This window comes from Platichthys flesus, chromosome 23, assembly GCF_949316205.1.
Source record: "Platichthys flesus chromosome 23, fPlaFle2.1, whole genome shotgun sequence".
Lineage (NCBI taxonomy): Eukaryota > Metazoa > Chordata > Actinopteri > Pleuronectiformes > Pleuronectidae > Platichthys > Platichthys flesus.
Window position 1 is genome coordinate 5,369,982 of NC_084967.1, and position 14,952 is coordinate 5,384,933.

General features: G+C 41.1%; 2 protein-coding genes across 5 annotated transcripts; one reads left to right on the plus strand and one right to left on the minus strand.

Moving 5' to 3' along the window:
- Positions 1-619: 619 nt before the first annotated feature.
- nudt5 (nudix (nucleoside diphosphate linked moiety X)-type motif 5) lies at positions 620-4,773 on the minus strand. 3 transcript variants are annotated; one of them, XR_009920083.1, is made up of 9 exons: positions 4,649-4,666; positions 4,409-4,471; positions 4,242-4,315; positions 3,285-3,352; positions 3,140-3,192; positions 2,954-3,061; positions 2,718-2,813; positions 1,813-2,590; positions 620-1,705 (listed from the first exon to the last, which is right to left on the minus strand). XR_009920083.1 is itself a non-coding variant. In XM_062382579.1 (9 exons), exons 2-9 carry the CDS (start codon positions 4,305-4,307, stop codon positions 1,596-1,598), a joined length of 666 nt encoding a protein of 221 aa, XP_062238563.1. In that variant the 5' UTR covers positions 4,308-4,315; positions 4,649-4,773; the 3' UTR covers positions 620-1,595. The 3 variants fall into 3 exon arrangements, 1 of the variants encoding a protein (XP_062238563.1); XM_062382579.1 differs by lacking the exon at positions 4,409-4,471 and having other exon boundaries at positions 1,813-1,866; positions 2,480-2,590; positions 4,649-4,773; XR_009920082.1 differs by lacking the exon at positions 4,649-4,666 and having other exon boundaries at positions 4,409-4,640.
- Positions 4,774-5,346: 573 nt separating this feature from the next.
- On the plus strand, positions 5,347-13,214 carry cdc123 (cell division cycle 123 homolog (S. cerevisiae)). 2 transcript variants are annotated; one of them, XM_062382580.1, is made up of 13 exons: positions 5,347-5,443; positions 5,643-5,714; positions 6,362-6,425; positions 6,767-6,799; positions 6,950-7,045; positions 7,142-7,248; positions 8,420-8,471; positions 8,636-8,711; positions 8,884-9,006; positions 9,324-9,352; positions 9,451-9,549; positions 9,691-9,828; positions 12,388-13,214. In XM_062382580.1, the coding sequence occupies exons 1-13, from the start codon at positions 5,370-5,372 to the stop codon at positions 12,445-12,447; spliced, it is 1,023 nt and encodes a 340-aa protein (XP_062238564.1). In that variant the 5' UTR covers positions 5,347-5,369; the 3' UTR covers positions 12,448-13,214. The 2 variants fall into 2 exon arrangements, with proteins under 2 accessions (XP_062238564.1, XP_062238565.1); XM_062382581.1 differs by having other exon boundaries at positions 12,391-13,214.
- The last annotated feature ends 1,738 nt before the right edge of the window (positions 13,215-14,952 follow it).

A 14,952-nucleotide genomic window follows, 5' to 3' on the forward strand; every position in this document is an offset into this window, starting at 1 on the left:
TGCTCAAAAAGAAGAGTTTAAAACCAAAACCGTCAGCATCAGATGATTGATATTAATGCAGGGTCACAGCGCCACCTATTGATCAGTGTGAAGTTGTAACGTTGTCCAATTAACACAAAATTCCTAATGCTACGTCAGAGCCCCTATTTGAAGAGATAAGTGAGTGAAATGTACTAAGTTGACTCAATATCACAAACACACACACAAACCTCAGTATTTACTCTGCCTAAGTTAAACACAAACACTTAAAATACCTTGTGTCCCTCATTTATTTTTTAAGAATGCCATATGGCTTGGCTGCAAATTGTGTGTGCACTGTACACTACATGCCTTTTGTGTGCAGGCATAAATAGCTCTGTTGCCACTGCAGCTATAAAGGGTGTATCAACAGCAGAGGAAAACGAGCAGGGGAAAGTAGGAGCACTGAAGGAAAATCCACTAACTGCAATTAAGTCAAATCCATAAAATGTTGGCCTACAGCTAAAGACAGTGTAGCCTGTCCATATGGGTTTGATCTGCTGAACGGGCTCAACTCCATCAGTTTCATGGACTTTTGTTTGATAGTATTTTTGTGTAATCACGATGACAAACAAATCAAAGAACAGAAGCCCACAGGACATAGGTAGTATGACATTTATTCATTCGTCAGTTAATTGCACCGTAATGAGGTTAGAGGCACAGCACAGGATCCTTTTGGTCAATTACAGATTTTATCAGAAAAGTACATCTGTTGCTCATTTACTATGGAGTCAAACCAAAAAAAAACTAATTTAGTTAAAACTGTTAATAGTCCAAAATATGTTACTTTTAATACATTGCAGGATATATTTTGTGATTTGGCAGACTGATAGATCTGTTAAATGTTTGTAATCCAAATCTTGGATTCTTGGAGACTGAAACCAAAACCTTATTTTCAAAGTTCTAGTTGAGAAAAAGAATGAATATATCAAACTAAGAACCAGAGTTTAGATGGAGTGAGGTGATGTTTTTCCCTCCATATATTCAGCAAAACCTATATTAGGGAATGTAAGGAATGTTTCACAATTACAAGATAAAAAAAAAAAAAATCAAAATAAATGGCATCCTATCAAACTACTTATACTCTCGTAAAAACCTGTTAACAACTGTTAGTCACTTGAGGCATACAAGACTAAAGCCTGAGATATTTTCGGCGTTAAGCGTGCAAATACTCGGCCACCGGATTGTGCAGCCTCACGGTGTTCTACAGTTCCTCCATACTGAGAGCAAACATTGGTCCAGGACATGTAGCGTAACTAGGGCTCCTTCATAGGCTCAGTTTCTTAAACCAAGGTTTTTTTTGTAAGACTTTGATTTTAATGATTTGATTTCATAAATGTCGTGTTCAATTTCATTGCATTTTCTGCCATGTTGCTCAATGGACAAATATTAAAATACTGGGTGTGGTTACATGGGGTATAAAGCCACAGTTCAAGTCTAATACTTCACATGAGGCCTTATTAGAAGAGGGAAATCAACTGTTTCCTTAATTGTGCTTTTTCAAATCTTTCCAGTCCTGTGTAGGAGCCCTAGGAATATAACTAAAGACAGTTATTCCTTTCGATCCCCGGGACGCTTTACTGCTTCAGGACAGGGAGCTCCCTCGGTTTGAAGAAGGCCTGAACCATCCCCATGGCGAAGATGTAAACTTTAGCATCCACCACAATTTTCTCTTTCTTCATCAGATCTGCAAAATCGAACCAGCAACAAGTATGTTAGCGTTTTTGCGATGGTGTGTTCCATCCTGTTGCTGTCATGATAAGTTCTCTGCTAAAAAAAGAAACAAGGTCTCACCGTCTATTTTCGACTGGAATTCATCAAGAGGTAAAAGGATGACTTCTACAAATTCTGGAGAGAGAAGATACAAGTGGTGATGATGTGTGATGATTTGTCTTATGGAAGAAAAAAGATTATTTCTGAAAAGTAATAAAAAGGTAACTCACCTCCATCGCCTGTGGGAGAACACAACAGGAGATGGTTAAAACTATTTGTATGTTTCAAGCAAACACTTTCATGACACAGAACCGTAGAGTTCTGCTCATTTTAAAACACGAAAATCTGTGGGGGTCCATTTTAATACTGTAAGCAAGTTAATGTACGGGCATAGAGGCGTATAAATGTGTTGGATTCTTTGTTCTAGTTGAACAAGCAGAACAAGTTTTACTCCCCGAGTGGCTACTGACTGACTGTACTCGTTCAACAGTCCCTCTTGTGGATCTTGGTCACAGCTCAGACTTAATTCAGATTTGAGAATGATTAAATGATGACTAACATGGTACAAGAGGTCCGGCATTTGAGAATGAGTAAGGGGTGACAGGAATGAAATGAGCCAGAGACTAAATCATATAATAACTGAGCAAATAAAAGGATGAACAAGTGTGAGAGGATGAGGGTTAAATGTTTAATCAAACAAGGATAAGGGACCGAACAAATGAATCAGTAGGTGCATGAATGTTTGAACCCTGCTCACCAAGCTGTTGCGTCGGGTTGATATTCTCCATGTCGTCTCCGTTGATGTTGACCATGACGATTTGAGTGGTGCAGTTAGACAGCCCGGGGTCCAGGCAGGTCACTACGATCAAAGAAATACTATTAACACTACACACACATCCAGACTGCACCTGGAAACAAGTGGTAAGATACAAGCAGGGGAGGAAGCTGATGTATGAGCTGTTCAGTATCCCTCTGTGTGGTGATACCTGGAGTAACTCCTGCTACTTCGCCCTTGTAGCCGGTTTCTTCCTTCAGCTCCCTCAGGGCAGCAACTTCCACCGTTTCCCCCTCGTCGATCAACCCTGAGCACAGCAGACACCGATAATATACACCATTGTATCGGTTGAAACCAAACTATATAGCATGCAGAGCTGCTTATCATTATTGTCCCTTCCATAGTTCAAAATAAATGTCCATGCATGCGAGGGGAAAGAAGCCTGACCTGCAGGAAACTCCAGAGAGCAGCATCCCATAGGAGGACGAAACTGCTTCACCATCACTACACAGTCTTTATGGAGCGTCCGTTTCAGGAGGGCGATGATTCCCACACCTGCAGGAGAATCGTGTTAGACTCTGAAGAACTGGACTATAAGCCGATGAGCCAGGGAAAGAGAGGGATATTGCTCACCGTCCACTTCTATGTGGGTCTGCCTCGTTGTCCTCTTCACAGTCTCCCAGGTTCTGGTGGATTGAAAACGGGGAGTCAAAGCAGCTCATGGGGAAGCAGCTTTGTTTTCTACTTTAAGTGATATTAGTGAGTTATAGAGCAGTACCTGGTGTTTCCAGCTGGGTCCACGTACGTTGTTTTCTCCAGTTTTATCCATTTTCCCGTTGCCATGAGCTGGAACACAGAGGGAAGTATGACGAAGCTGAGCTAGGACGGCCTGAGAGGTACGAAACTTAAGCCCCAAAATATCTTTGTGTGGAGTCTTTTCTTTTCGTCCCGAGTAGTGTCCTTGGGTCTCAAGTTATTATTATGTATTATTAATGTATCACTTAGTGATCACAATGCTTAACAGCTTAAAAGCTCTATACAAGGAAGAGTTTTAAGAAAAATTACGGTGACGAATGTCGACTTTGCGGTTTGATTCTATTTTCTATTTGACACTTTTACTCAGTGACTCACAGCTAAGACTATGGGAAAGAAGATTATGAAAATGGTTTTAACATAACATCTTTCCCATTTCTGGTCAACAACACCATCATGTAAATGTTTGTATCCACTATAAGTCCATAGAGTATAATGTAAAAACTTTATTTTAAGAAGTAGATGGTTACTTTGATTACTTCTTATCGGTGGTGATCTGTGAGACAGCGGTGGGGAAGCAATGACAGAAAGAAAATCGGGTCTGATTGTACAGTTCCTCCTCCAGTTCAATCTAAGCTACGAAGCAAAGCAACGATGACACTCACCAGAAACTGGTTAGGTTACGTAAACACAGGTTTGTGAAGCTTGTACTTAAAATAGTTAGAAGAGTTGATTCAACTCTGATTGAACACACAGTGTCCTAGATTCAACATTTAATATATTGTTTTACTCTTTTCACATCTATACTCACAAAAATTCCCATATTAGACTAAATTAGGGCATCAATAAATAGATAATTATATATTATACACAGTATATGTGTTTTATTGTATGCCCTATCTGCACATTAGATATTATTAAAGACTGATGCATCCAGTTTGGTTCAGAGGAGAAATCCTATTGTGGGAAAAACCAAGCCTACCTCCTCGTCCACTATGTGTGGGGCTGTGGTCACTTTGGGCTCCTCACTGTTGCTCATTGTTGACATCGGGACGACTGTAAACGGACGAGAAGACAATTAGACAACTTTAAACCTGGATGGAACACGACATCAGACGAGGCTTCGGTTACAAACCCCAGTTGCCAGACCTTTTCATGAACAGTGTGTGGTCGAGACGGGAGGTTGGTGGTCATGCGTTGCTCAATTAACGGCTGCACAAACACAGAGCAAACTCTGACCGAGAGGGACGTGTACAGTCCCAGCTGCGGTTAGCTTCTCCGCTAGGTGTGCTAGCTGCTCCACATGACAACACGTTGGAAGCTCGTGTGTTTTTTTTAAACTTTAAAATAATCTGGAAAAATGGAGGAAAACAACTAAAGTTAACTCACGTGAAACTGCAGCCGCGCGTTAGTGGTTAGTGGTGGACGGTGGAAGAGATATACAGAAGCACAGATGGGTCACTCCGCTAGCACTTCCGGTAGGGCAAACATCACCCAAGTTAAGTTTCCTAAAAGACTGCATTTATTAATTAAATATTTCTTAGTGTAGATTATATCATATAATTACTAAAAAGATTAATAAACAACCATTGTTATAGAAAGATTTTTCGATAAATGTGCAAAATACTGTTAGTTGAAATAAACAAAAAAACACCAAATAAATTATAAATATAAAAATATTGTCGAAAATTATTATTTCATAACAAAAATAAATTTTCGTCTTCTATTGTAAGAATGATACGGAGTTATCAAACAACCTTAAAAAAATGTGTAAGGTACTGAGCGTCCAGTCTTTCTCATAGACGATCTATGTTAAAATCAGCGGGTTCGCTTGAACCACGCCTCCTTGTGTACCTCGAAATAACATCCCCACCTGAAAACACCAGTTCACCAAATTGTTCCGGCAATAAATCACATTTATTAACTGATTATAACTATTGGAATTTAAACACATTTTAAAATAATCTTTACTATATGTAAAAAAAAATCCAGCTTGTTTCATTAAAATGCCGCAGATAGACTCAGGGAAAAAAAACATAGATATGGAAAAAAACAGCGGAGTCGGAGGATATTTACCGATGGACACGTTTTCATTACAGGATATTGCAGCATGAAGAAGGAGCAAGTTGTCAACTGTCAGTTTTCGGTTTGGTATCCGATATTCAAGAAACACACGATTAAAAGGTAAACAGCCTGAGGTTGTTCAGATCAGCAGGAGCAGCCCTGTCTTCTCTCTTCCACAAACCTCCACTGTCTTCTTCATTCTCCACCGTGTGTGTGACTGGACGTCTGAGTTCACAGGAGGAACCTCTTCTGATGTCTGTGATTCAATATATTATTGGATGTGTTTATAATCCGAATGATCATATATCTTCTTTTTCAGCCTGATTCTTCCACTGCCTCAGAATGTAATAGATTATTTACTGGACGATGGGACACTGGTAGTCTCTGGGAGGTATGAGGACACACACACCCACACCTGTAGTGGTTGTAAATATTTTTTTATTGAAAAACAGTTGTTTGATCATATTATTTAAATTCCTCATTGTTGAATGTCACTTTTGTCAATATAGCCGAATTTCTTCTCATGTCATATGAAGAACTTAACCTATGGTTTTTTCTCCGTTGCTTGTAATTAACGATTCTTCATCTTCCACATGAACACGCTGGTAGCTGAAGAAGAAAACCCAAGGTTAACTGGGGCAATCAATAATTTACCTTCGTATCAGGATGGCTAATGTTAAGTGAAGCCAGATAGTGAAAACATATCCCGGATATGTTAACCTGTTTTGTAATGCAGGACCCAATTGTGGAAGTACATACATTGTAAAGCCTACATACCCTAAATATGTCCGCATCGATCCCATATAGACTTTTGTAGTTTCTATGCTCCATCCAAGGATGCTTCAGCTGACCTTATGTGTTTGAGAAGCATCAAACTAAAGATGCTATTTGTTTTTTTTGTAGCAGACAAACTAACGTTACTAGTCAGCATTACAATATCATCAGAGCTGATTTGTGTCTTGTCAATGGTTTTGATTTATGTTAAGATTGTAATGCAGCTCCCAAATAATCGACTCTGTTCCTTTCTCTTGTGTCCAGTGACAACAACGCACAGCAGACACACACCAACAACAACGACTCGGATGCAGAGGAAGACGTTCAGGTATTGGAACAGAAACTGAGGTGGTTTGTTCACCTGGAAATGGTTTCATCCTTTTCTTGTTTTTCAATAGGAAATGAGTCATTGCATCGCCAGCTCCCGATTAGAAAATGTATTTCACCTATTTAGCTAAAAGCATGGGTTTGGTAACATAATTTAAAGTAGTCATGGTATGCTCATATTTCCTTCCATTAGTTTTTATTTGGATTATTATTTGAAAGCTTTCCATGCTCTAATGTTCAGAAAAATATCACTTTCCTCAATCTGTCCTTTTAAGGCTATTTCTTGAACACTGGTAATTTTGTATTAACCTAAACCTGTTTTTGTTCTCTGTTGCCCTCTAGTGGTCAGATGACGAGACAACCACCACTGCCACAGTAAGGACATCAATGGTTTCTTATTCAATACCTGAAACTAGCTTTTGTCCGATTACTTCCTCTTCACGGTTATGGTGAAGAGTTTTGTGTAACCTTCACGCATGTGGCATCTACATGACTTAATAATGCATCAATCTTTTTGCCCGCCAGGCTCCTGAGTTCCCAGAATTCACCTCGAGAGTGCTGGAGGCAATAAACGCCCTGGGTGGCTATGTCTTTCCAAAACTCAACTGGAGCGCTCCTCGGGTATAACACTGCACGCTGCTGCTTTATGAAAAATTTAGGGGAAAAAAACTGAGGCATAATGTAGAATGTTCATGTGTGTGTCTCTCTCTTCTGCAGGATGCTAACTGGATTGCTCTGAACAGCTCCCTGCAGTGTCAGAGCCTCAGTGATATATTTTTGCTCTTCAAAAGTTCAGACTTCGTCACCCACGACCTTGCACAGCCGTAAGCCTTGCATCCCAACAACACCGACACACACACACACTCACACACAGAAAGTATTTAGACCCCTTCACATTTTAACTGTGTTCTATATACAGCTTTGTCGATTGTTCTTCACTCGATCCATAATGAAGGTGTTTAAACATGCGGTCAGGTCAGATGTGTATAGAACTTGACTGGAGTCCACCTCTGCTGATTGGACACACCTTACAAAGTCACACATCTGTGTATATAATGTCAAGGGCAAAAATCCAGCCATGAAGGCCAAAGAACACCCTGCACGACAATGACCCAAAGTATATACCCAAGACAACCCAGGGGTGGATTGGCACTTCAGTGGTCCAGCCAAAGCTCGGACGGAAACCCCATAGAACGTTTGGAGAGACCTGAAAATCTTTTCATCCCATCTAACAGAGATTGAGAGGATCTGCTAAAAGGAATGTGACCAAACCCACATGTGCTCAAAGCACTGAATTGCTGCCAGAGGGCTCTTTACAAACTACTGAATTAAAGATCTGACTACCTACTCAAAAGATTGGTGTGCAAACATGGCGATTTGGTCAATATCAAATTTAAATGACTAATTAAGCGTGCAAAAAACAAACGGGTCCGGAAACTTTATGAAGCGACTGCATGTGACAGCCACCAACAAAGGACATGGTTCGCTGTGCACAGGCTGATCAGAATCTGCAGTAAAACGCGGCTGAACCCCCCCCCCCCCACCTCCCCACTGAGGGGAGCCAGATTTATTTGAGAATAAAGTCGACTGCTCTTGATCAGTCAGAAGAGTGAATGGTAGAGTCAATAACCAATAGTGTAACCAAAAGACCTTATATACAGTAAAGGTGGATGACATGACAAGGATTTCTTTGTTACTTAAACAGTTGCTGAAGAACAATTTCATCAATTCAACTTGAAAAGGCATTTTATAGAGGCAGTCATAAGTGCTCACATTATTAGTCTGATATTTTCTTAAAATCTGGAAATGTCAAGTTTAAACCAAACATTTTGACGTTATTCCCGAGATGCAAAATATATTAAAATTCACCTCTTCTCATTCTTCTTAATTTCTGACCTTAATACTCTTCTGTTCCATATTGATGCTACAGAACCCACATTTCATTTTTATTGCATTAAATTTTTTTTAATTCATTCAAAATTTCTTCATTTGCAGATTCCTTCACTGTAGTGACCAGGACTCCCCAGATCCTGATATCAACTATGAGGTATTTAAAAACAAAATCATACATATTATATAACGCATTGTCCCAACTAGTTTTGACGTACTTTAATATAGATGTATTCATCCGGACCTGTGCCTAAGAGGATTCAGTGTTCCATCATGTGGGAAGCCTACCTTTTATCACTCGTGTTTTCCTTCTGTCCTCAGCTGGTCCTGAGAAAGTGGAGCGAGCTGATTTCTGGTGGAGAGTTTCGCTGCTTTGTCAAAGAAAACAAACTGATCGGTAAAACAACCACCGTTCACTATCACATCATCAGCAACTGTTGTAAACCAAAGACACTATCACAGCTCTGTCACATTTTACCAAGTCAGCTGCCAAGTTGTACCTTTTAAACTATTATATCCATTAGTTAATTGTTTGAGCATTATATTTCTGTATCTGTCCCGTCTCTCAGCCATCTCTCAGAGAGACTACACTCAGTATTACCAGCACGTCTTGAAGCAGGAGGAGCAGATCTCTCACGCCATACAGGACTTCTTCAGCCAGCACATCCAGTACAACTTCCTGGACGAAGACTGTGAGCACCAGCTTCCTTTTCTGTTATTCACACTCTTCCTAAAAACTCCTTTTAACTTCTCATGGTCACAAAGTATGCTAAACACAGGATTCTCTCAGTCTAAACTGTTACAAAAGATGGACTAGTTTGGGATTATAGGAGTTGTTGTCCTCACCATCATTGCTGCTATAGTGGTCAGCTTGTCTCTGTTTAGGCATGGTGGTCACACACGTGCAGATGAATGCAGAGGCACTTTTTCTACTTTGTCTTTGTGAAACTAGTTGATGTGATATAAATGTTAAGTTATTGAATGTTCAGTGTTTCTTTTTGTTTTGCAGTTGTTTTTGATGTCTACAGAGACAGCCAGGTAAGCACACTCATGAATTCTGTTTTAGAAATAAATAATTAAACCTGCCCCTTGCAAACCGCGTTTCACTCATTACATTTCATGTGTGTGTGTTGCAGGGGAGAGTGTGGCTGATTGACCTGAACCCGTTCGGACAGGTGACAGACTCGCTGCTGTTCAGTTGGGAGGAGCTGACGTCCGGAGAAGTCGCTCACCAGGTCAGCCATCAACAAACCTCTTCTATTCCAACAGATCATTTTATTTCATTGTCTTTTTATAGAAAGATGAAGGCTCAGCTGAGAAAGAAACGTGAAACACAGTAAAGCAGCTTCATCATCATGGTTTCTCTGTGTGTGCAGGAGGGCCCTGCGTTCCGCTGCACTAACAGCGAGGTGACGGTGCAGCCCAGTCCCTGCCTCAGCTACAGAATCCCACGGGACTTTCTGGACCTCTCTACCGGAGAAGACGCATACAAACTCATCGACTTCCTCAAACTGGTAAGGCTTTTGAATATCTTTCAGGCTTTAGTTAAGTGGAGTTTTCACGTTCGGCCCTTAACTTCTTTTTCATATAATAACTGTCAATCATTCAGATATTAAAATATTTTGACATCTCACCAATTTATTTCACATGAGCAGTGTTTCACAGAATGCTGAGGTTTATAATCAGTCTGGCAGATGGAGGATGAATCTCCTTTGGAATTATTCAAATGTATTTCTGTTGTGCTTAAATGATCAAAAGGACCAGAAGTATTCACGAGGACCTGACGTTACATCACATGGCCGTTTACTAACCCTTACTCTGACACAGCTGTAAATCTACTGGTATTTAATTCAATAAACCTATTTAGCTTGCAGTTACACTACTGGACAGTAGGTGGTGTTGCAGCCCCTTCAAACTTTCAAAGTAAACTTTATTTGCCTTGCAGTCACACCACTGGAGAGAAGGGGGCGCTGCATCTCTCTCAGCGCACCTACTTCCATTGTCCTTGTTAATGTTACCATTTTAACATAAATTGAGCCCCTGATGGTTCTGTTTGCTTCCAGGTTAGTTCTGGAACAAGAGACTATTACTTGAGCTGGTTTCATAAACAATTAGCTGAAATGTACCAACGTTACTTTTGCAGTTTAATAGACAGGGGCTTAATTACGTCACTCGAGAGGGGGGCCAAATACTGAGCTGACTGAAAACTGCAGACCTGAACTTTGTGACATTTTTTCTTTTCGTCTAAATTGTTTTAAAAACAATTTTGAAATAATATGCTTGCCCCGACTTTTAATTACCAAGCGAGCAGTCACAGTACAACATTAATATGTTGTTGCTAGACACAAGTTGTGATTAAAGGTTCCCTCTTGAGTTTTGCAATTTTACTTTGCCTGTTTTGTTTATCTTGTCCACATGCACAAAGATGTGCATTCACACACACACATGCGGATGAAGTATAGAGATTAAATGTGTTATGGAAACACTGATTGTAAATATGAGAGAAGTCCACTTGGTACTGTCATCTCTTTATTTACTGTAAGCACCATCTTTCTCCAGTCTTACCCAAGTGTTTTGGTGTACTTGTTGATTTGCGATTTCCTAAAAATTGTAATATCGTTCTTTATGTTATCTATGGCTGGCATTTATCCTGCCTTAGCTACTAAATACATTTACATTCATCAGTTGCTTCCCTGCGTGGTAGTTTGTGTTGTTAGCGGTGGGCTGTGCTGTTTCCATGCTTGATTCAAAGGATTCACAGGAAACGAGATGCATCAGATGGGCCGGGCAACCCTCCGCACATGCTGTATACACTCTCATGGTAACACTGTGTTCATAGTCTTAATGACCACCAAAGCACCTTCAAGTCCCATTCACTGTTCCACGCAACACATCCATGCAGCACTTTCTGATTCACACACCATTCATCCTCTGTCAGCACAGCAATCAGGGGCCATTTGGGGTTCAGTAGCTTGGCCAAGGGCACTCGACTTCATCCAGCGTGCCTGTACTGTTCATGTGCTGTTGCCCTGCGTGTCTCTGGTATCTGCAATCAGGCCGTTTGAACTTTTTGTACATTGTTATGATAAAATGTCATAAAAACATCATTAAGGCGTCATTTGGGGAATCATATTCTGACAAATATAAGCTTTAGAGGGTCTCTTTAGCGCGACTATACTTGAACAGAGGACATTTGAAAGAAGCCTCGGCCTGAGATTTACGGAGAACTCAAGGGCTACTTGTTTTCCTGTTGACAGTTTGTAACAGAATAGCTGCCTGAAGCCCATCGTCTCACCCCGGTGATCGATAAATGTGTCATTCAAAAAGGAACTCTGGGACTCGTAGTGTAAAGACATTTCTATCGTTACCTCCAGCAAACGCAGGTGCAACCGAATCAATAGAGTGAAACTTCTGTTGAGCAGTCTGCGAGAATGTTAAAGATATAATATGCAACAATTCTTCACTACAATGTCTTTAACAACTACACCTATGTTATTTATTTTGTTGTATTGTGTTCATGCATTATCTAAAATGTTTCCAAAAATGTTCAACCCAGAGAAATCCCCAGTTTTATTCAGGGTGACAAATGTTTTATTTTATTCGCCTTTGATGTCATCTTATTCGCTTTATCCGTGGCTCTGATCACCTCTGAGAGAACCTCCGGGGCAAACAACACATGGTGATGGATAAACGCTCTGCTAGCCAGTCAGCCAGTTGGACAGTTTGTCCTTCCAGTGTTTGGTCATTCATTGATAATGGTCCGGATTATTCATTGGCTGCGTTACGTGAATACAATTTTAATACATGACTTCACCCATGAACAAGATTTGTGCCTGAATTTGTATCTACAATGGTGGTGAAGACAAAAACTCCCATGATCCCACGCTGCTTCAGGAGTTCATCAAGCAAAGTCTTTTGTAATTGTTTTGATTGAGTGACCCCTAGTTGCTGGCTGAAGTGAATTATCGGACTCCAGTGTGAATGTTGTCGACACTGGTTAGAATTTAGTATAAAATTGAGATACTTGCTGTGTCTTAAACATTCCTCTCCTCCCCTTTTTTTCCTTTTCCCAGAAGAAAAGCCAGCAGGAAGAGTCTGAGGAAGAGGAAGTGGAAGTGATCCCTCAACAGTGACACAGTTCCCCTTGAAACCTGACGAATAGCTGCTAGTGTCCACAGTCCTCTCCCTTTAACGATGTCTGCATGAAGTGACTCTTTACCCTCTGTCCTCTCTGAGCTTGTTATTTCTTTTTTTCGTTTAATTTCTGCCGGTTTCCTCTCTTGCTCCCCTGCTAACAGTACGCGATGTTCCTGGCATTTCTTAAATAGCTCTCTGGCGTTAGATGAAGGGAACATGTTCAATGAACGGATCATGCTAACGGCGCCTCCGGGACCCATCTTCTGTCGATGTGTTCCCTGCCTCTGACGCTGCTGATGGCCGCCTTGCTGGTCGTTATTTGAGGCTGGCAAAGGGAAACTGTCTGTTATTTCATATTGGTTAGCATTTGTTTTTAAGGGGGGGGGGGGAGTAATGACTAACACTGTAAAGACTACATAATATGCTTTAAAATAAGTGTATGTTGGCTTATGTATCATGTACTTGCGCACAAATGGTGTCTGGATTTAAAAATGAACACGCACGCATTTCATTGTCCCTCTGAGTTTGTGTTGTGAGGCTGCGACAGACTTCTCCGGTTAACACTAAGGCCGTTCATCACTTGGTCACCTCTGATTTTTCTTCCCAGCTGTCCCTGCTCCTCAATCTCCCCCTGCCAATTTCCCCCCCGAGCAGTTTTGACACCCTCATTGCTCCGAGCCGCTCCGGGCACTCCCTTGTTTCCCCATCATGCATTGCTGTAGACTGTTACTCCAAAAAACACCATTAAATTTCTTGTCGTGTATTGAGTCGGCTGTCAGTCTGGTGGGTGCGGTAAACTAGCACATTAGAAATTGATTGCGCTTTTACGCAAGCTCTCATTATGCCGAGGGCTAAATGAGCTGTGGATGCTCGGCGCGGGGCAGTTCATTTTGGGGTTTGTTTTGACTTATTTATTTATTTATTTATTCGCCTTCAGCGGAGTGATGGAGCAATTACAGGGAGATGGAAAGAGCCGACGCAATGAGAGTTCCGGGTCCCCAGCTGAAACGCTGTGGACGGGGGAAACAGTACACACGGCGCATATTGTCGGGAAGGTTTCACATTCATCATCATTACGAAAATGATTTCTGGCTGTAAACATACCATCCAGACCTGGAGGCGGCGTCGGGACTTGACCTGCGATGGAGGATGAGCTTCACCGCTGATGTCTGTGCACGGAGTTTGTGGCGTTAAAGGCAAACATCAAAAACAGAGCAGAGCTGTGGGAATATCCCAAAGTTATTGAGTCTGTTGCTTCTTTTGCTCCTTTTCTGTGGTGGAAAATACAAAGTTAGACTCCAGTCTGAAACCAATGACAATATCATACTAATGAAAATGCTAATATGTTATACATTAAAGATTAGTTTGAAACACATTTTGTTCATCTTAGGTTAAAGGAGTCACCTCTATAAAACTAAATGGCTTTCGTTAAGAACTATTCTCACAACCTGCTCCTTCCGAGGAAAAGCAGAGTTCCTGCAAAGGTTCTTAGTTCCGGGGGAAAGTTGCCGCCAATTGAAATGCAGCTTTTGACGCTAAAGGATATTAGTGTTTCCGCTCAGTGAACACTAACACATTACAGAAGTGTTTTGTCGTCATCAAATATGTGTATTTGCTATATTGGGCTTCTCCTCTTCTTCCCACTGGGACTTCATCAACCAGTTACACTACTTCTTCCTAGGGGGAAGTTACCAAGGGTAGTTATCTGATAGGCAGCCGACTTTTCAACTTGTGGGAAAAGCACAGGTTATACTAACATTGACAATGGCCCATGTTCTATTCAAGTATCCCAGTAGACCAGGGCGGTGAGCCAGCATGCAAAGCACCATGAAGTCAACCATCATATGCTTTGTTATTTCCACCTGTGCTTTTCTCATTGAGATATCCCACAATCCCCTCTGTGGAAAGACCCATGGCTCACCGCTATGACCTGAGCTGCGTAACATGAATGACATTTTAATACATGACTTAATCCGGGAACATGATTTGCGCCTGAATCGCGTCTGGTAGATTTCCGTCTGCAGTGATGGCGAAGGCGAAGACTCCCATTAGCTCACGCTGCTGCATGATGTCATCCAACTATTTCTTTTGTTATTGTTTTGATTGAGGGACCCCTAGTGGCTGAAGTGACATATTGGATATTTAAAATGGTACCTTTGCAGAATCAGTCGCCGTTGACAGTCTTATCTGGCAATAGAATTGGTTGAATGACAGAGACATGAGTGTCATCATCACAATCTGAATTCAGCCTCAAGTCCTCCAGTGGGAATCTAGTTTACACTGGTTAGAATTAGAATTAAGTATAAAATTGAGATACTGGCTGTATCCTAAAATCATCTCAGTGAGCCAGCATGCACAACACCATGAAGTCAACCATCACCTACTTTGTCATTTCCAAATTAGCTTTTCTTACTGAGAGATCCCACGATCCCCTCTGTGGAAAGACCCATGGCTCACCGCTGTGACCTGAGCTGCATCCAGATGAGCTAATGGGATGAAAT